The sequence below is a fragment of the Lepidochelys olivacea genome (genome assembly GCF_965140295.1).
Source record: "Lepidochelys olivacea isolate rLepOli2 genome assembly, chromosome: 6".
NCBI lineage: Eukaryota > Metazoa > Chordata > Testudines > Cheloniidae > Lepidochelys > Lepidochelys olivacea.
Window position 1 is genome coordinate 41,136,179 of NC_140416.1, and position 23,137 is coordinate 41,159,315.

General features: G+C 39.0%; 1 protein-coding gene across 1 annotated transcript in view; it reads right to left on the minus strand.

Moving 5' to 3' along the window:
* Positions 1-23,137, minus strand: part of ANO3 (anoctamin 3) — a 227,108-nt gene that overhangs the window by 103,187 nt on the left and 100,784 nt on the right. The window contains exon 5 of the mRNA XM_084629858.1: positions 1,159-1,317. Within this exon, the coding sequence (XP_084485984.1) occupies positions 1,159-1,317 (159 nt within the window). The remainder of the gene's footprint in view (positions 1-1,158; positions 1,318-23,137) is intronic.

Here is a 23,137-nt window from a genome sequence, read left to right on the forward strand (position 1 = left end):
TTTGCTAGATTGGATCAAAATAGTAACAACAATATTAAATGCAATAATTTCAAAATTAGCTAATTTAATTGTCAAATTAGCTGTGATGGTGTGCAGGTATGTGCAAGAATGACTTGAAAGAGTCTAACAACTTTGTTTAAACAAGACCCTGTTCTGGTCTCCATTTAACTGGTGTAAATCAGTGGTAATTCCAATGAATATAATGGAAGTTCACAAGTGAGAGGAGAATAAAGTGCAGAGCCTGCTTCAGAATTGAGTCTGTACATAAATATTCCTGCTCTATAATCTGTAATTCAAAAAACAGACAGAGCACATTTTCCTTGAAGGATTTCTGACTTTAAATCCCTTATCTTAGATATTTTGAGCTATTACTGCTATCAAAGTAGTTGTACTGGGGGTTGTATTTGGGGAAACATTATAGCAGTGGGTATACATCCTATTTTATCTTACTGCTATCCTTGACCCAACACCATCACCAATTCAGCATACTGTTAAAATGGTTCTGGGGGAATCAGATGGGACTTATCAACCTCATCATTTTGGGAAGATCTCATAGAGTAGAGGAGATCTCGTAGAGTAGTGTATGGGAAATGGTTTTCCTCCTCCCGTAAAAAATTTCAAACATTTACCCTTTCAAAGTTTCTCATGAAAAACCAAAGATAGACACTCCATCACCCTAGAAGAGCCAATACCTGGTGGTGAAGGCACTTAGCTGGATGTTGAGATCCACGTTCAAGTCCCTGGTCTGAATCAGTAAAAGAAGACTGGGAATGGACTCTTTTTCAAGCCTATCAATGCTGTTTTGTATTGACTAGTGGGTGGACTTCAGTTTTTATTTCACAGTGCTCCCATCTGTGCCAACTGGGAGAGCGAGAAAGAAAACTCTAAGTAGATAGGGCCCAACTGACCACTGTACTACTCCATACATCAGTTCAACTCCACTGATTTAAATGGAATAATGCCAACATAAATAAGATCAACATAGTGGTGAATCAGACGTTTTCTGATTTAGATGGTAACATAGAGCACTAAAATCCTGGTCAGCACTTATAATTTTGAAAGTCTGTTTGTAATAAATTAGGAATATTCTTAATATTTAATAGTTTATCACAGTAATGTATAGGTAATCTCAGAATAAATATATACTAGAAGACATACCTCTCTTTCTAACATTAAGCCCTCTGCCCTCAGGTTCTTTTCAAAAGTGTTTCTTTTTTCTATTTGTAGACTTGACTTTTTATAGACCAAGATGTAATCAATGCGCTTTTTACCGTCTTTGAAGAAGAGGCCTGATGATGCTATGGCATTCATCTCATTCTGAAAAACAAATGAAATTGGTTACAAACAGGATTATATGTTAGCAAAAATGTAAAACTTAAACTAACACTGCACAGGGCAAGGCATGTGCTCATAGAAATGCATGTGAAGGGGTAATTGCAGGCATGGACAAACCTGACAATTGTTCTCCAGAATCTCAGGTTTAATTAAAACACACATTTTAGCTATTAAATTTGCAAAGAAAACCTTCAAGCATGCAATGAGTAACAGATGCCTACATCTACCTGAGTTTTCAGAAAACCTGAAATAGCAGCTTTGAATTATGAAGTCTCCCCCTCCCCATTCATTTCAACAGATACTACTTCAGATGCTACTTTAAATATCAACACAACTATTTCACTGCTTATCTCATCATTTAAGAAAGGAGAGGATGTGCCAACTATGAAGTTCTTCGCAAGCATTCCCCAAAGTGTGGGAAGCAAATGGGATAGAAACATGCATAAATCAAGATATAACACCACATAGCAGGTGGAAGAAAAGATGGGTTTCATTCTTCAGAATAAGGACTCAATTTTCAAATGTTTGGGAAACACTGACATTGTGCAATAAAGACTGATTGGCAAACACATAATATCAAAGACATGGCAGAAAACTCACTTTTGTCTAAGACTCAAACCCAGTGACTGAATCTTATTCACTCTTTTTCCAACAATAAATATACTTTCTTCTTTCAAAGACCAAGGGGAAAATGACAAAGTATGGTAACAATTGCAAAAAAAAAAATGTCATTTTAGGACCCATGCAAACACTTAGAGATGTGAATAACCATATGCATAAGAGTAGGAACATGGGGAAAATTATGCTAAGTGTTTGCAAGAATGAGTCCAAATTTGTGGAAAATTACAGGGTTATTTTCCCTTTCTTCTGGGGATCATTATGATGGTATGCCTCTGGAAAGTAGAACTAGAATCTGATCTTAGTTACACTGACAGAAGTCTGGAGTAACACTCTAACAAAAGCAGAACGAGGGCTGTAGTCTCCATAGAATTTTGGAACAGAAGATGGTGAGTAAAGTTGTATTTGGGGAACAATTACAGCAGTGGATAATCATATTTTATCTTCCTCAAAAAGGATAAAAAACAACTGCTGTAAAGAGCCACCATTGCTGTACTAGTCTCCATGTGAGGGTTTGGTTCAATTAAGTGTTTTTATTTGTAATTTTTAAGTCTTTCATAACTTCCTCCTCTTATGATTATACCCTGATCCCACTATAAGGAACTTGGCTTTCCAGGCTACCACTGGAAGTCATTTTTTTTTTAATATATATTCTATTTCCCTCAGGAAGGATAGCCTTTTCGGGTGTCACACCGGATGCTCCAAAACCTGGAAATCTAACAGCGAAGCCACCCACAAAACCCTCTGGAAAAAAGAAGCGTGGATTTGAATACACACATGGAGTTCACCACCCCTCAAACAAGAGTTTCAGCTCTGCCGCTCTACTGCAAAAGTAAGATATGCTGTACCAGCAACACATGTGGCCAAAACCCCACTCCCGTTTTAATGTGCATTTGGCATACAGGAGATTTTCTTGATAAATTCACAGGATTTAAGTAATTTAGGTTATTCATTGTGGGAATTACAGTACTTAGAGTTGTGTGTGTATTTCTGTCAACTTTCTCTTATGATAAATGGAAATACTAGTTTCATTAGGCTCTGCAGCACTACAAGTATCCTTTCAAAATACCTGGTAAAATCTTCTTATGCCATATACCACTAACTTAAGTAGTTCTGGATCCCTGAAAAGCCATTTACAGAATCCAGTAGGTTACAAAATATCAACAACCATCTCCCAAAAGCTCAAAAGTAGCAGACACACAGAGAGTGAAGGTTTTAGAGAATTACAAGAGGTCAGGTAAAATTTTGAATCTTGCTACTACATTTATTTTGTTTGTTATAATATTTTCCATACATGGCTCTAAATCCTACAGTGGACTTATTGTCTAATATAGTAAAAAGAGTGCTAGGAGACCTGAAATGAACCACATCTCACTCTGCTGGATGTTCACTACTGTGGGTTCTGTTTTAAACTTCCTTATTTCACATACAATAAAACAGCTGCTTTCATAAAAAACTCTCCACTGTGCTACTACTGAACACATCATCCATTATTAACTACTGATCTTTATCAGTACTGATGTAACTTCAAATGCTGAATGCTTTTCTGAACTCATGGCTAGCTGTTAAGCGCAAAGGTTTATGCAACTGCAGAACTGATGGTCTATAAAAGGACACCATAGAGAGGGTAAGTTATATGTCCGATCCAACCATTCGATTTAGAGATGAACCAGAACTGAAAACCCCCAAACATTCCTGGTTCAGATAAAATAGAATCTTGATCCTAAATATGTCTGGGTTTTCAAAAACTAAAGCTAGCAAATGAGATGTTTTTGCAAACCAAAAATCAAAACAGTCTGTCTTAGTCCATGTGAAGCAACCTGAGAGCATCCTCTCATTTAGCAATGTTATTTAAATTAGGCATTGCTCTTCAAATCCAGATTTCATGCTGGGAGTCATCCCTTGCCCTGCACAGCTGGTGATGGTGTCATGTTTTCCTTTCATGGTTCAAATTTTTCAAAATCATACAGAAACAGGCTCTGGGAGATGTTCAATATATTAAGATCCTTGGACCATATGGACATTTGAAGTGTAGTTGTGATCAGAAAAAGTCACAGTAAAAACATCATTATCTTTCTCAACATATACATACTGCAAGATTAACTCCTGTATAACAAGGTGTAGCAAAGTTGCTCCCCCAACACACCCTCTCCTGGCCGGATATGGCATCACAGCCCCCTTGCCTCAGTTCTCCCCCACAGTCCTTTGGCCTACACCATATGGCTCTTCAGCCAGACTACTTTACAGAGTTCTGTCCCTTCTGGGGACAGAGAGTCCTTTACCAAAGTCCAACAAAAATATATGCAAAACCAAACATTCCGCCCAGCTTGCCGCCACTTTGTAACAGGCATACCTCTGCTGCGCTAGACTGTCCTTCTGTCTAGCTACAGGCTTCTGTGCCTCAATCAACCCCACAGCTCAGTGGTTCAAGCAAAGGGTTCAAGCAAGCTACATACAACTCCTCAGGTCCCTGTCTCAAGTCAGGCTTCCACCTTATCCCTGGAGAAGACTGTCTGCTTTTCTCTAATTCTCAGCTGTCTTTTATGCTGCTTCCCAGAGAGAGGGGCCTCTTTCCCACCTCTCCCCTGGGTCTCCATTCTCCAGCTGGGCTCACCCAGTTCTTTATGGAAAAAGCTCTATCCCTCAAGCTAGGTTTTATCTCTGGCCCATCCTCCACGTGCAAACAGGCTTCTCAAATCCATATTAATCCTTTCATGGCATGTGTGGGTAAACATCCTATCAGAGAGGGACCATTTCAGATTTAATCATCACTTAAAACTCAGTGGAGCCCTGTTTTAAAGTAAGTTTCTGGCCTTCACGGTTGCAAAGAAAAGTTTGAAAGCATGAACCTTACAGACTCAAAAACTGGAAGGCTAATAAAAAGAATCCCAAACTCATTATTTTTTGTTTTTAAAAACAAAACGGGGGTGGTGTGGGGACCCCACAGCTGAGCTCCGCATTTTGTCACAGACATTTTTAGTAAAAGTCAGGGACAGGTCACAAGCTTCCATGAATTTTTCTTTATTGCTTGTGACCTGTCCCTGACTTTTACTAAAAATATCTGCGACAAAATCTTAGCCTTAATTATAAATGATATTGTTGAGCTGCAAAATGGAGTGTGGTTTGCACAAAAGTGGACAAGGCACACCTAAAGAAGAAAGTATATTCTTGCTCATATACAATGAGTCATATATAATATACATACCATTAAAATAAGATCTACCCCGCCCCAACCCAAGATGATGATAAATAATAATGCCTATTTATTAAATAGGACTTTTCATGAGTAGATCTCAAAGTACTTCAAATCTTTTAATATATTTATCCTCACAGCACCCCCATGAGGTAGAAAATTGCTATTAGATCCATTCTACAGCCAAGGAATGGAGGCACAGAGAAACTAAATGATTTGCCCAAGGTCACACAGGAAGTCCATGGCAGAGTAGGGAACTGAACCTGGATCTCCCATTTCATAAGACTGTGCCCTAACCACTCAATCATCCCTCCTGCCCAGGAGCTGGAATAAGTGACACACCCAGGTACAGTTAAACTATGGACTAATCCCGGTCCTTGGTGCAATTTAATTGGTTTCAAAGCTGTTCAGAGTTTTGGAATGTTATAAATAGCCCTGGCAGATAGGTGTGATTACTGGGAAGAGTGAAGGTGATTCAGGTGAAGGATAAATGCCATCCACCTGCATCAATGCATGAAGGAACTTGATGGGGCTCGCAGTGAAAGGGGGACAGCCCCAGCAGCAAGGAAGGGAGCCACTTGCCAAAGGACAATAGGTAGCTCCTCTCACTGGAAGTCTCTGGCACTGATTGGTCAGCTGAGAGAGAGGGGTGCTGATTGGCCAGCATTCCCCAGCTCCCAGGATTTAACAAGGTGAAGGGGCCATGTTGAGCCTCTTTCGGTTCCATTCCAGGAGCCCATCCTACCCCCCAGAACTAGGAACAGGAACCAAGCCAGAGAAATGGTTTGGGTCTATCCTATTGCCTGTTTAGGGGGTCAGGAAGGATTTTTTTTCCTCCCATGGGCCAATTGACAGAAGACCAGGGAATTTTTTTTGCCTTCCTCACAGCATCTTCAAACTACAATCTGAATGCGCCTAATATCTAACTGAGGTACTAGGTTGGTGTGGTTTATATGTTATATGTATATATGTTATATATAAACTCATGCCTGGTTTGCAGTTCAGTTAAGAGAACAAAATGAACAGTTCCCAGAGGAAAAAGACCTGGGGTTTTGGTGATGGGTATTGGGCTCATGCGATAGAGTGAGAACTTGGGGTCCTTGTGGCCACGTTCCCCACCCCGCTGCAATCTCTTTTCCCCTGATGGGGGAGGGGGAGATTGCTAGAGCTCAGAGACCTGGGGACATAGTGTGAAGGCAGCCTACCCCACATTATGGGTTATAAGATAGGAGCCCTGTAACTCCCACACTGGAAACAATTAATTTCCTGCTAAAGGATGGTATGGGTGATGGGTGAATAGCTCCCTGCCCCTGTTTTAAAGTTTATTAAAAGTTGCCACCTGCCACTTAATTCGATGCATGTGTCTGTCCTCATTTTGCTGCTGTGTCCACATCAAATGTAAGTATCAGATGGATCTCACCACTGCATACAGTATGTGTTGTGTAGATGCACACAGGTACATACACAAAAACATATATACATGCTGTATTAATCCTGCATCTTTCAGTCAGCAGCTTTGCCTCATCTTTTGCAAAGGAACTATTGCTTTCACATCTCAAATAAAGCACAGTTCAACAGTTGATATGGTGCAACACATTTAACATACACCGCAGAATCTTGGATGCATAACACCATACCAGATGGTGTTAACTCAAAACAATGTTATATCGTAATACCAGGGGGGATTAGTTGCAACTGAAGTATGTACCATTATATAATACCATCTCACTCTTATATAGTGATTTTTATCAGTAGATCTCAAACCACTTCCAATCTTTAATGTACTTATTCTCACAGCAGCCCTGTGAGGTAAGAAGTGGGATTATGATGCAAACTTTTTGGATTTTTAGTTTGTTGACAGTTATACTGTCTTAATATATTTCCATTTTTTATGCATCATGGCCAAGGAATACATTTAAAAATGAAATGAAAATCAATGAATATGACAATATATTAAGTTCCATTTCCAAATTCCTAAAACTAGATAAATGGGTTTTAATTCAAACCTATAAAGTCACTTGGGCTCCTTGGACACTGACTTCAGCGATCTTAGAATCAGACCCTAACCAGGATATTTGCTCCTCCTGTTCTGTGGTGTTACTACATAGTGTTAAACAGCTGCTAATTTTCCACCATGTAAACAGCCTCACCATTTAGCTGAGCTGCGATCTTTTAAAAGATCAAAATAAACAAATACATTTCAGAAGGGTAAAGCGAATACACAATGACTCGTGAGGTATAGATATTCTACAGGCACCAGTTTTGGATGATTGCATCACTCATTGATGGCAAAACCATGAGTAATTATGCAGGTGATCGCAAAGGAATGCAGATATAACCTTTATACTATGCTTCACACACATTTTCTTTATATGCCACCTGCTGTGTTGCCCATGAAAAGAGTATTTTGGAATTTTAATTTTTTTTTAATCCAGACCATTTTTATTATCCCTCTGATTTTAGAGTTAAGACTCTGCCCTTCTTTGTGAAGTGCTTTGAAATCTATTCTTGAAAGATGCTGTATAAGAGCTAAGAATAATGTATTAAGTCATGCAGCCTCACTGCCTACATGCAATTAATTTTTCAAAATTTGAACACTGACTTTCAATAGTCATGACTGAATAATTATGCTTATTGACTAGGGGCTAGGCTTCCAAGTGCCTAAGAGTATGTCTACACAGTAATGAAACACCCACATCCCGAGCCCAGGTTCTGGTACCCTTCCCCTCACAGGGTCCCAGAGCTTGGGCTCCAGCCCAAGCCTGAATATTTACACTGCAATTTTACAGCCCCACAGCCTGAGCCCAAGTCAGCTCCCATGGGCCAGCCACAGGTGGTTAATTGCTGTGTAGACATACCCTCAGTGCACTCAGGCCCCAAAACACAACATGTAGTATTATAAGTGTATTGAATTATTTACCTCATTTCCTTCTTAACAATCCATAGACCATTTAGAACAGGGGATTGTCTAGTGGGGACTTTGCCATTCAGTCTTTCTCTTGCAGTTACATAATGCTTAAGTATATGCTGGAAACCCCATCCCTGGATATGTTTAACTAAGCTGCACAAAGCACTAGAAAATATATTGTAGGCAACAACTTTGCATTGGCAGGGGGATTGGCAAAATTACCTACGCTAGTCACAGTTAAAGCTTGCCAATAATATTTCCTGAGTATTTTCAATGCAGTATCGCCAATTCCAAGCATTCAAAAATCATGGGTAAGTTCCCTAAACTTATGAGATTGGTTTATCAATTATGGAATTTTAAAAAATAAGCATGGGATTCTTTTTATTTGGACTTCTGGTGTTGGAATGCTTAAGGAGTCATACTTTCGAGCTCTTCTCTGCAGTCATAAGGGCTTGAAATTTACTAATAAACTCCCCACCCCCCCACATTCTCAGGCAAGAACATGATTGTAGAGGCTGGGGAATCTAAGAAAAATGCCAAATATTACAGGACTCAAGATAAAATTGAGAGAGTTGGTCACACTACCCCATGATATTTCCAGTAGTATGTATAAGGAATTCTACAAAAACTGAAGTTCTGTATACATATAAGGGAAATCTGTCAAGTTTTAAAGGAGCAATCACTATAGTAGATTTTTCTCTACTACTATCTGCCTTTACTCTCTGAACATCTTTATTAGAGATAGGTTCAACACATAACTTGGACCTGAGCACCTCTACTTTTGAGGTATTTAATAACCTTGATCAAGATCCAGGAGATTACTCCCCGTTCTGTGGACTTGTATGTGTGTGTATTTTAAAATATTATAGGCTCCTTTAAGTGATATTGGTCCTCTAATGAGTAACTGAAGATAGCTAGAGCAATACTAGGACTGTATAATGTGTTAATAACGACAGTACATTTCACATGGTAGAACCACTGAGAAAGAGTTTAACTTCACTCAGGAGTTTTGAAAGGAAACTGCACTGTAAAACATTATATTTTATATGGACAGACTCTATGAACTCTGAGAGAAACAGAACGTTAAGCAGTTAGTCTTCCCTACAGAGAATTAGGCCATGAGCCTGCAAAGATGCTTAACTTTGAGCATGCAAATGTTCCTACTGAAGCCAATTAGAATTATTCAGATGCTTAAAGTTAAGCATATGTGTAAGTGTTTGCGGGATCTGGGCTTTATACGTTACATTGCTCTCTGATACTTAGATGTTACTCTCATATCTAAAGTCAGAATTTGTTGTTTAAAATATTGATACATATATAGTCAAAGTCATAGAAATGTTGTCAGTATACATATATGTATATATATGCTGTGTACACACATAATACCCCGCACTTTACACTGTGAGACAATGGGTCAAATCCTACTACTACTGAAATCAGCGGTTAAATTCCCATTGTCCCATTGTCAACATTTACTTATAAGCTTGTTCCATATACTGTAAGCATTAAATGTGCTGAAAGACAGAGGACTTCACTCATATCATTATAAAAGATTCTCAGTGACTAAAGTAATGATAAATCTAAACTCCCAGAGTCTGTTTTTACTCGATTACTGTATTTTATAGAATTCCATTTCTCTGTGTGCTGTGATTCAGGTTATCTTAAATTATTTCCAGTAGAATCATTGTATATATGGTGAACTTAAGCTTCATTATGCAAATGTCTCTTTAATTTTAACAAACACTTGTTATTTTAAGAAAAATGGAAAACATTTTGTAAAAAGAAAGTTGCAAAAAATATATTTAAAATTGTGAGTTTCTGGGAGGAAAAGTGTGATTGCTCTTAAAAAAGGTTGTCAGTTTTCCTTATGGTATCAGAGCATATGGAATTAAGTAACACTACCTCTCTATGTGCAGTATTCTCTATACTTTCTTCTATTCCATGTAGGAAATACAACAAATACTCAGGTAACATTATTTAGCCATCTACGGCAATTAGCAAGTTAAGAGTGGTCCTTGTAAAGGTAACCCTATGACTTCCCATATTATGCCCACTATATATTAATTTTTTTTAACAGACATTTATGAATGAGTAAATGTGATAGCTGCATAATCATTATTTGGAAAAGGGAAAACTCCAGTATTGATCACATCTCTGCTGGCAAATGTTTGTAGTTTCTTAAACTATCAGTACTTTAGTATTACTTTAACATCAGCCATAAAACAGTTTGATAGTAACATTTCTGGTTTTTAAAGCCATAATATGTGTCTCCAATATACATTATGTAAATGGGAAATCTAGTATTTTTCAGTAACATTATGCTTTCCTGAACCAAAAGCAGTTAAACATTTTTTTTCCTTTTAGTCAGAACATACCCATTTACTACATTGTAATATGAAATGTTTGTAAAAATTACCTTTTCTTTTGTACACCAAAATTAGAGTTTAGTATCCAAACACATTTAGAAGCATTCAAGGCAATGTAGGAGACAACCAGAGGCTCTGTCTAAAGACTTCCTTCAGAGTAACAAAAGGAACTCCCCCCACTGTTGTTCCTGTATCCTCCCTTAGCTTGAGACTTCAAAATGCTGGCCCACTTGCTTTGCTGTAAGTTTTTGGAAAAAGACATTCTTGTAGTCTGATTCCTTGCAGTGTGACTTACTCCATAGAGATTAATAAAAAAAGAGCCATTTGAGGTATCATAAATTTGCCTGGCATGGCTTTAGACATAGTGAGAACACAGAGATAATCAGTTATACGAAGACAGTGGACACCGAGGCTTTACTTTTGTGTGTTTGATTTGTCACCTTGATATTCACTCATATATTAACATATTACTGACTCTTGTTAGGAGCCCCAGTCCAGCAGCCCTTATTCAGGCAGAACTGCAACTGGCAGGGAAACCGGGGGAAAGTCTGCATTATTGGGCTCTACATTTATTGCTAACTCATTAGTAATATCTAATGAATCATTAGACACGAAGAAAGTTTTCCATAAAATGAGTCTGAGCCTTTTTTGATTGTTTCATTGGATGGATTTTGGTAACATTTCCTACTGTGTGAAAGTTTAATTTAATGTACTGTATGAAAAAGTATACTATTGTTCAGAAATTATATGGCACTGAAAATTTATGTAACCCTAAAATCTGTTTGCTTGTAGATGTTGTTTCAACAATATCTACACATAACAGGCTTATCAACCATTTGTTATAGAATTATCTGTTACTCATGTGATACTAATGCATTCTGTAACATGCATTACAGCAAGGTATTAAAGAAAGCATTTTCATTTACTAGTAATTTAATCAATAGCTATAAATCATACATAAATGAAAACACTGTTGAAAGTATTACTATATGTTATATATACAGCATATGGAGAGCTAGATTGCCCCTTTAAGCATAGCCCTGAGCAGGCTGTACTGATCCAAAGAAACCTAGATTGCTCTTCAGAAAAGTGCCTACTCCCTCCCAGTGCACCCAGCTAACTTCGAGGTCAAGGCAGAGGAGCAGGAAGTCAGCTGATGGTCTTCTCTCTTTCCTACCCCCTATGGGGCACTATACAAGGAGAGAGCAGTCTCTGGGTTTCTGAGTTGATGGATTGTGACTATGAATTGCTCTTTTGCAAGGAATTCAAGGGAGTGGGTGTCACATATGTAAGGTCCAGCAACATTCTCAGCCGCAAGTTGCAATGGGAATATTCACTTACATAAATGTTGACAAATAAAGCCCTTAAGTATTCAACAACAAAACCCCAAAAAATAAAAAATGTAACCACCTGACTAGTGCCTGCAATCTGGTATGAACATTCAGATTCCTTTCTGCAACTGATTTGCAGCAACAAAACCCCAGGGTGTAAATTGCACCCACAAAAGGAAGGCCAATCTTCTGAGACATTATCCTGAAAAATCTCCTTCATTTAAAAGCGATGATATTCAGCCAACTGTAAACTTCCACTTCTAGGAAGACAGGATCAGGATGACAGCTTGTGAATTTAGTGTGACACCTCACTATACAGGAAAAATCATCTTGATGGGCTATTACCACTAATGAAACTACATATTAAAACAAGATTTACACAGATGTCTTGCATTTTTTCAGTGAATCTACAAGAAATAATAGGGTATGTGGGTGGCTAATGAAACTGTAAATCTTTGTAAATCTGTACAAATCTTTGTAAAACTGTAAATCAGATCCAACTAGTCTTTCTGGCCTTACGATGTACAGTAAATAATAAACAGCGTTTATAGACCATTGCCTATTTGAAATTCCCATGTTTTAAAAAAAAATTAAACACAACGTCCTAGCACGCCAAGATCCTGCTTCTGTGTGGGCAGACTCCTGAGCCATGTATTTTAGTGGTCTGTGAATTGCCATGCACACCTAGAGTACTGAATAAATAATTAATATCACCCCATTGGCCATGGCTTTATTATTTTTCCTTAGTAGAAGATGAGGAAACTAAGGCCCAGAGGGTGAAATCCTGGTTCAAACTAACAACAAAAGTATAGTTGTCTTCAACAAGGTCAGGATTTTGCCCAGAAGTAGCCTTGGACATAGGCTGAAATAGAATACTGGTTTCCTGATTTCCAGCCCTACATCTTAACTATGATCAGCCTTCTTCCCCTATAAACCTGTGGCAGGACTACACATATGTTTTGTCAATAAATTGTAATTGTACCTTACAATTGTAAAGCCAAATTATGCTCCACATTTAAGACACCTAAATAAAGTCAACTTGATTTCCAGATGGCTTGAGTATGCACAATCCCTGTGAAGTAACTGGAACCTCTTAGCCTGGCAGGTTTGAAAATTTGGCCATTTAGGTAGTATCTAAATACAGATTTAGAGGCCTAGCTTCAGGCACCCATATTTGATAATTTTGGCCTCCAGTAGAATTTGTCCATTCACTATCATAAAAGTCAAAATGTTTATAAAACATTAAGTGATGCACCACATGCTAGCAGAGATAGGTATATGCATAGAAATTAGCAACATCCAGCATGCAAGTGTATCAAACAATGCCAATTTAGGTACAAGTAATTTATTTACAACTGAACAATTTTTTCCACTGTTAACAGCTTTTCAAGTCTATGAGCAGGTCTACACTATGGGGGAAAGTCAATCTAAGCTACATAATTTGAGTTACATTAGTAGCATAACTCAAGTCGATGCAGCTTAGATCTATTTACCACACTACGCTATGTCGATGGAAGATGTTCTCCCATCAACTCCCCTTATTCTTCTTGTTCCGGTGGAGTACAGGAGTCGAGGGGAGAGCAATCTGCACTATGACAGGTTTCAGAGTAACAGCCATGTTAGTCTGTATTCGCAAAAAGAAAAGGAGGACTTGTGGCACCTTAGAGACTAACCAATTTATTTGAGCATGAGCTTTCGTGAGCTACAGCTCACTCCATCGGATGCTGTCACGGTTCCTCCCCCACTCTGAACTCTAGGGTACAGATGTGGGGACCTGCATGAAAAACCTCCTAAGCTTATCTTTACCAGCTTAGGTCAAAACTTCCCCAAGGTACAAAATATTACCCCCGTTATCCTTGGACTGGCCGCTACCACCACCAAACTAATACTGGTTACTGGGGAAGAGCTGTTTGGACGCGTCCTTCCCCCCAAAATACTTCCCAAAACCTTGCACCCCACTTCCTGGACAAGGTTTGGTAAAAAGCCTCACCAATTTGCATAGGTGACCACAGACCCAAACCCTTGGATCTGAAAACAATGAAAAAGCATTCAGTGTTTTACAAGAAGACTTTTAATAAAAAATAGAAGTAAATAGAAATAAAGAAATCCCCCCTGTAAAATCAGGATGGTAGATATCTTACAGGGTAATTAGATTCAAAAACATAGAGAACCCCTCTAGGCAAAACCTTAAGTTACAAAAAAGATACACAGACAGAAATAGTTATTCTATTCAGCACAATTCTTTTCTCAGCCATTTAAAGAAATCATAATCTAACACATACCTAGCTAGATTACTTACTAAAAGTTCTAAGACTCCATTCCTGTTCTGTCCCCGGCCAAGACGACTACAGACAGACACAGACCCTTTGTTTCTCTCCCTCCTCCCAGCTTTTGAAAGTATCTTGTCTCCTCATTGGTCATTTTGGTCAGGTGCCAGCGAGGTTACCTTTAGCTTCTTAACCCTTTACAGGTGAGAGGAGCTTTCCCCTGGCCAGGAGGGATTTCAAAGGGGTTTACCCTTCCCTTTATATTTATGACAGATGCATACCGTGGAAACTGCAGAAGAACGCAATAGCAGAATGCCACTAGCCGTCACCTTCAGCCCCCAACTAAAACCCCTCCAATGCATTATTAAGGATCTATAACCTATCCTGAAGGATGACCCAACACTCTCACAAATCTTGAGAGACAGGCCAGTCCTTGCCTACAGACAGCCCCGCAACCTGAAGCAAATACTCACCAACAACCACATACCACACAACTGAACCACTAACCCAGGAACCTGTCCTTGCAACAAATCCCGTTGCCAACTGTGCCCACATATCTATTCAGGGGACACCATCACAGGGCCTAATAACATCAGCCACACTATCAGAGGCTCGTTCACCTGCACATCCACCAATGTGATATATGCCATCATGTGCCAGCAATGCCCCTCTGCCATGTACATTGGTCAAACTGGACAGTCTCTACGTAAAAGAATAAATGGACACAAATCAGATGTCAAGAATTATAACATTCATAAACCAGTTGGAGAACACTTCAATCTCTCTGGTCACGCAATCACAGACATGAAGGTCGCTATCTTACAACAAAAAAACTTCAAATCCAGACTCCAGCGAGAAACTGCTGAATTGGAATTCATTTGCAAATTGGATACTATTAATTTAGGCTTAAATAGAGACTGGGAGTGGCTAAGTCATTATGCAAGGTAGCCTATTTCCCCTTGTTTTTTCCTATCCCCCCCCCCAGACGTTCTGGTTAAACTTGGATTTAAACTTGGAGAGTGGTCAGTTTGGATGAGCTATTGCCAGCAGGAGAGTGAGTTTGTGTGTGTGTGTGTGTGTCCCGGGGAGGGGCGGGGGGTGAGAAAGCCTGGATTTGTGCTGGAAATGGCCCACGTTGATTACCATGCACATTGTAGGGAGAGTGGTCACTTTGGATGAGCTATTACCAGCAGGAGAGTGAGTTTGTGTGTGTGGTTTTTGGAGGGGGGTGAGGAGGTTAGAGAACCTGGATTTGTGCAGGAAATGGCCCACCTTGATTATCATACACATTGTGAAGAGAGTGGTCACTTTGGATGGGCTATTACCAGCAGGAGAGTGAGTTTGTGTGTGGGGGGGGGCGGAGGGTGAGAAAACCTGGATTTGTGCTGGAAATGGCCCAACTTGATGATCACTTTAGATAAGCTATTACCAACAGGACAGTGGGGTGGGAGGAGGTATTGTTTCATGGTCTCTGTGTGTATATAATGTCTTCTGCAGTTTCCACGGTATGCATCCGATGAAGTGAGCTGTAGCTCACGAAAGCTCATGCTCAAATAAATTGGTTAGTCTCTAAGGTGCCACAAGTACTCCTTTTCAATCTGCACTAGACCCTCTAAATTGCCAAACTTCACTAGACCCTCTAAATCGACCTCTGGTTCACCGATCGCCACAGCGTCAATTCCCTGGTAACTGTAGACAAGCCCTATCTCAGAATAACAAAAAAATCCCAGGAACTGGCCTAAGGATAACCTGTTTCAAGGTCGGATACTTCCCCTTATCATAGTATCTGAATGTCTTCAAAGTTAAATCTAAAGCATCCATTATCAATATATTAATCTAGTATTCTATCCCTTGCCAATCTTGTTAACAGCCAAGAAGTCACCTTGCCAATGGACCCCTGCAGAGACAAAAATATACTAAGAAAGTTTTAAAACTGGGGATCCCTTAAGCAAGGAAGGAATACATACATATGAATTTTATCTTGTGTTCCTCAACACATGCCATGTTAACTGCCATATGCCAGTTAATGAGGTGAAGAGGTTTCCTATGTGTAGCTACCACGAAAGTAATCAAATCGTGCAGCATACTAGAATTCCTACTGACCCTTTGATAGAATTATATGGAAGTTGTTGTCATCTACAAAAACATGGACCATTATGTGGGTTTACCATGAAAATGTTGTTGGTCTCAGCAAAAAGAAACACTTATTTCTATTATTTGTTCGTAATGATGCCCATGAAATGCTAGAGACTTTCCAGACAGGCAAGAAGGGATGGTCATTGCCCGAAGTAGTTTTCAGTCTGACAGAATAACAGTCGGAAGTAGTCAGAAGTCAGAGAAAATGACAGATGGAAGTCTTCAGAGTGGTCAAACCTCGTATGAGGTGGAAGAAGTCATGGAGGCAATTTGAAAGACTGACAAATATGTGGACTATGGTTGGAAGAGCAAAAGGGACAGGAATTGAATAAAGTCTGTGTGAAAAGCTTAGCTATTGCACATTAAAATGTGCAGAATGTAAACTCAGCTTTACAGTCCTAACTGGAGGTGGAATGAGAATGTCTTATACAGTAAAATCCTCAATCAATAAGAATTCCCCATTGTTCTTAGAGCTGCAGAAAATGCTACTAAGCAAAATAATCCTTGTTGCTGACTAACTTGTGAGGTGATCGTGGTTTAATATTATGAATATTTGTTTCTCATGACTGTTTAGCCTGACCTTTACAATTATTTAATGTGCAGAAAACTGAATTTGAAGGACTGTCATTTTTTCTATGATTAATGTCAAAATTCAGGGGTTTATGACTCAACTTTCCAGCCTTAAATATTTCCTGGAAACAAATTGCCAGTAGTGTTAATTTGCATTGTTTTTTTCTAGGAGTGAGGCTGAAGCTCCAAAATTTATGTTCACTTTTGGTTTAGGATGATGTAAATTTGAACTCAAGACTCAAACATTGTAGATTACAAATTACTCATACCATATGGAATAACATACTTACGCCTTTTTGAAACTTTTCAAGCTATGATGATGTGATTGGTTTTGCTAATATATTTCTGGATTTTGTGTTAAAAGTAGTACCAGATTCCTTTTTAACCTTTTTTGAAATCACCATTTGTCAAGAGCATTCAGAGACGCTTTCTAGAAATTATTTCAACACCCTGCTCAGTCGACATTTGTTTTCCCGCTGATGTGTCTTTTGAGAGATTGCTGGAATGGATCAACAAGACGACATATCTTCTATATTCCATCTTCAGGGCCCTCTTGTCTGCTGCCCTTGCTGTGCTGACAAAGTCACTCGGAGACCCTGGGTTTCAGTAACCACTGGTGCTGCTTATTTACAGGTTGTTCTCCCACCACCTTTCCACCATACACAGCTTGGGTTCTAGTGTCTACATCCAGGAGGGAAGAGTTATCGCTCTGCTTCCACTCCCTCGCTCCCCTTGGCTTCTTTCCGCTCAGTCTTTTATATAGCCCCAGGTTAATTGGACCGGCAGCTGTTTCCCATTCCCCAGTTAGGTGCAGCTTTTTTCTAGCCAAAAGAAAAGGAGGACTTGTGGCACCTTAGAGACTAACCAATTTATTTGAGCATCAGCTTTCGTGAGCTACAGCTCACTTCATCGGATGCATACTGTGGAAAGTACAGAAGATCTTTTTATATACACAAACCATGAAAAAATGGGTGTTTACCACTACAAAAGGTTTTCTCTCCCCTCACCCCACTCTCCTGCTGGTAATAGCTTATCTAAAGTGATCACTCTCCTTACAATGTGTATGATTATCAAGGTGGACCTTCCTCTAATAATAGATCTTTCCTCCTTGGGCAGTTGTGGTTAACCTTGGGAATTTGAAATAAATGGGTAACTATGACTTGTTCAAGAGATATTTTATATGGTAAATTGGGAAAGTAATTGCAGGGCCTGATAGAAAGAAATCAGGCTGCATAAAATTAAACCATTGTGTCTGTCATCAAATCTGTGCCATATCACTTGTCCAGTTGATGTACTAAGCAATAGTATCAAATTTCCAGGACTTGTCTTAAGCCCCTTCCCCCTGTTAAATTTCCATTTTTAGGATAGACAAAATCCAGGCAAAATATGTCAGCCACTTCATTCTGGCATCTCACGTAGGTGGATTTTGCTGGTGGATGGGGTTTGGGAAAGTATCATCACTCTTCCCCTCACCCCTTATTTTGAGCACTGGGCAAAACTGGCCTAATTAGGTTAGAAGATCATTCATAGACGTCCTTAAGAACACAGTGTAGTTCTTAAGTCTACCTACAGTTTTCGTAATTAAAGTAATTTGAAAAGAAGTTAGTAGAGAGAAAAATTGTTCTGTACCAGTATGTTTTATCTGCTTCTATTAACAATGGCCAACAGGCTCTATGAAATTAGCAGTTTGTATGTTCAACATCTAAAGTTCATTCTTTTGACAAAAGCATGAGTCACATGAGCTTAATCTGTGAATTTCTTTCAATTTAACTAAAGTCGTCTGAACAAAGAAAAGTCCTTTTCCCAAACCGAGTAAGTGATAGTGGTGCTAAAAAAGGGGCTTTTAAAAAACATTATTGAAAGAACCTTGATCTTCCAGGGTAGGCTGACTACAGTCAGTGTGCTCTGAAAAGAGTTAAATGAAGCTGGTGTCATCTATGAATAACAAGATGGTGCTGCCTACTAATGTAGCTTCTTCATATAAGAAATCTTTATAAAGAGAGTTCCATTTTTTTTCTCCAGACTGACAGGACCACTGTTCACCCATTTTATAAAATTTGTACAAGAAAATATATGTGGGTGTAACGATGAGTAGCATCAATTGAAGGATCAGTTGAAGGCCTATCACACAACTGTATTATGGCAGGAGCAGGCAGAGAGTGGAGAACACCCGGAGAAAACAGGTTTTGAAGCTCCCCCCTCAGAATACTGGCCCTGCCCAAAAGTTATTTGCTCTTAAGATCTGACAGGGTCAAATCATAAAGTGCCATGGCTGCTGGAAAAATATTTTCCCATATTGTGATGATATTCATCACTCATTCACTAGTAAAATTCCTTAGCAAGGCAGTTTCCTAAATATTTACTGAGTCATTTATTTAACGAAACCTCAAAGTGACTGAGAGCTGTGCACTTATGAAGTGTGTTCATTCAGCAGCTCATGAATTCTATTTTAGGTTCATCATTCCACCCCTAGCCCCCATATTTCCTCTTGAATCATTAACATTATTTATTGTTGGTTTTTTTCAGTTTGCATTAGCCTGCTATTGGTTTTCTGTCAAGCTGTTCTACTCTCCTGTGAGTCTCCTTTCAGATCATAATGCTCTCTGCTTATTCTTCCTTTTGGTTATTTTATGTACTGAAGCACTTTTACAGCCAAATCCTTCCCCTCTGATGTGCACTTTTGGCTCCCATTGGATTCCCAGCGGTAGGAATATGAATAAAGTGTTGTATGTAAAGAAGACAATAAAGTTGTCTGAACTGGCAAAAGAATACTCAGGATCCCTTGGAATAGGACAAGTAAAAATAAACTAGTCTGACTTAAAAAGGGGTATGGAATAAAACGGTAAGACCAGAAAGAAAGTAATTAATCAAAGGAGTGGAAAATACAAGTAAATAATGTTTCAGTTCTACAGATGCCATACTACACTCGTTCCATGCTCAGCTTCCTTTTCTACCTTGCTTGTTATCTTAGCTGTCTCCCTTACTTCCCTCCAATCAGATGGATTTCACTTCTCCTCTCCTTACTTTCAGGCAAGCCAAGACTATATTGAAATGCATTGCTGGGGACTTTATTACAGTACCCTCTTTGTTTGATCTTTTCAAACTAGAGTGTGCAATTCCATATGCAGACACTTAAATTTTGCAACACTTTTGAAAGTCAGTCCGTTTAAGTACAATATACTTACAATATACTTTTTATATAATATACTGTGCAATATACTTCTGGTTTGCCATAATTGCAGCTCCTTTTACAACAAAGCCCAGTTCGACATCCCTTTTCTGTCTACCTGTTAAAGCTTTTTCCATTTCAATAGGTTTTTAATTCATGAACTTTAAACTTATACTTTTAAAACATTCAAAATTCAGCAGGGTTGACATTCTTCTAATTCTGAGTTTCCTACTATTACAGCTGTTGGTCTTCTTCTCCTTTTCCTTGGTTGAAATATTATTAATTTTGACCAATCCATTCCATTCATTTTGCACATGTATCCCTGCACATTGGCAGAAGTTTGGTTCCTTATAAAGACTCACTCACTACTGAACGTCTTGGTCCCATTCTGTTCATCTTAAGTCACTCTATATTGTTCCTCTTCCTTATACTTATCAACTATCAACACCAAGAGTTTCAGCCCCTAAAAGATTTAACTTTTGGATTAATACATGGCTCTTTTTGCATTTACTTTACCATGGCTCTTATACGTGTAAACCTTGCATTCTGTGACATGAGAAATCAAGGGAAAATAAATTTTAAAAATAAATGTTAGTTTCAATATGGAAGTGAAATTTTCACATGGAAACCCCACATCATCGGTAGTTTCATATGGGTTGTACTTCATTACAAACATGACACCAGACCATGTTCATTAACAAATTCATGAATCACGGAGCAATTTAAGGTTTTGCATCAAAATCTTAACAAACAAAGTCACTGTGTTATTGTGAAACTGAGATTGCAAAGTCTCATTCAGACCTGAAGAAATGGAAATATTGGTGGGGTGGAGGGTGCAAACCCAGGTAGACTATCACCGAAGAAAATGGTTGCCCCAAACCCTACAGGGGTGGAATTTTCAAATGCAACTTCAAAAATGTCAGCCTGCAACTACTGATAGAGTTTTGTAGCATTCTGGTAATAAAAATATACTATGTATTTGACCATAAAGCTAAGCCATATTTAGCCACAGAAATCTAAGCACAGCACATATTAATATAAAGTGCCAGGCAATAAAAACAGTCACATGAGATATGCAATTTAAGCAACTCTAATATGCCTTCCCCTTTTTAAAAACACTCTTGTGTATGTACCTAGGTCCATCAAGGCATAAACAACAGGAAACAACCAATTGCTCATTCTGTAGTAGTCTGTGGTATAACAATAAATCAGTCACAAAAGTTCATCACTAAGTACTGAATGCAAAAGCTATTTGTCTTAAGATGACGACTCCAGTAGCATTAGGGCACAAAAAATTCATATGATATTGCTCTCTTTTAATTCTGTTTTAACCTATTATTAGCTAAATGGATAGGACTATTAATATCAATGTTTAGAAATTGTAACAAAATTTGCACCTAAAGCCTCTATCAGAGATATCATTCTGCTTGACGAACAGTAGGTAGGCAAGCATTACACCTGTTTTACAGATGAGGAAACTGAGGCAAGAGGTGACATGACATGCAAGAGCAGGTGCTGATCTCTTAGGAATCTTTGGCCATTTTCCTAAGTTGAAGCAGATGAATGCTGCTGCTGAAGTTCAATGCAGGGGGAACTCTGCATCTACTTGAATTCAGATGGTCCCCGAAGGACGTCCAAGGGAAGGGTAAGCTAAAGTGAGGCACCCTGTGGTAAGGATGTTTGTTTTCTATACGATCTGTACTCTATTTCTTGTGCGGTAAAGAAAAGAGCAATGGCATTAGAATCCTGTGCAAAGTGTCTGTGTGTTTCATGTATTACTCTGGCCACATACCCCTTCTCGTAAACCAGAAGGCTGGTTGGGTGGGAGAAGGTGTGTTTACAGTATCAGGGAAGTAAGAACCAGTGTTGGCCTCTCTAGGTGGTTGCAGCTCTTAGAAAGAGGTGCTAGGCAGGGTGACCAGATGTCCCAGTTTTATAGGGACAGTCCTGATTTGGGGGGCTTTTTCTTACATAGGTGCCTATTACCCTGCACCCCATCCTGATTTTTCATACTTGCTATCTGGTCACCCTTGTGCTAGGTAGAGGTTCTGCATTCTGAGTGTGGGCCTAGGGTGCCTGGACTCCATTCAGATTCAGGCTTCAAACACCCAGGGATTTAGTGGCTGGTTCTCTTCCTGACAGCAATTTGGTGAGCAGGCAAGACGGGGTGCTCAACTGGAACTGTAACATGTGGCCAAGATTTTCAGAGGTGACTTCTGTTTTTGGGGACCCAACTTCAGAAATCTAAATGGGGCCTGATTTGCACAAAGTGCTGAGCACCCACTCTCTGACAGTCAGGCCCCTTTTAGATGTCTCAGTTGGGAACATAAAAAATGAGGCTCCCAAAATCCCTAGTCACTTCTGGGGGGAAAAAATACCCTCTAACTTTCTAACCTGAAGTTCTTTGGCAGATTCAGATCAAATATTTTTTTAATCTGAACTTTTATTGAATATGAAAGTGAATGTAATCACTTCAGTATTCCCTGTGCTATTACATTCAATTTCTTTCATGCTGCCCCTAAATACTTAATTTTCAATGTGCTGCAGAATTGTATATTGAAAACACAATTGCTTTGCAGAAATTGTCATGGGGGAACTGGAGGTTTTGTCAGGAGGCAGCTGTGGCTTTTAGCACCTGTGAAGGTCATATGTGCAATACTCATTTATTCTCATCCTACTTTGACAGCACATCCCCTTGGCAGATGCCTTAGAGTAGCTTTCAGTATTCTTGATGTGTACAGAAAAATATTACCCAAACCGCCATACACCAACAGAATAAGTCATTGTGAAGTGCCGTGTCACAGACCAACCAGTGAGCATCACTGTATTTCACAATGGTAAGAGACATTGATCTTGGAATAAATCATCTCTTTTTAGCACACCAACATAGGCTAATATGCTGGTGTATGTCTGATCTTTAATTCTCTTTTTAAAATTTTCTTACGAAAAAGTCGTTATTCAACCTGTCTTCACCCTCCCTCCCATTAAGACAATACAAAGGGCCAAGTTCTGTCCTCTAGTGCAGTTTCCACTGAAATGGATGCAGGTTACACAGATGTATCAGAGAACAGAATTTGATCAAAGAGAGTAACACAAACAAACAAGAAAAAGAAAAGGAAATGGTGAGTCTAGTTTGTAATGGATTTCTTATCTCATCACCTTATGTGAAAAGCATCCCATGATGTGTAAGGTATCACAGCAGGAAAACCTCACAGATCATACAAACTGTTGGCCATCTGTGGTG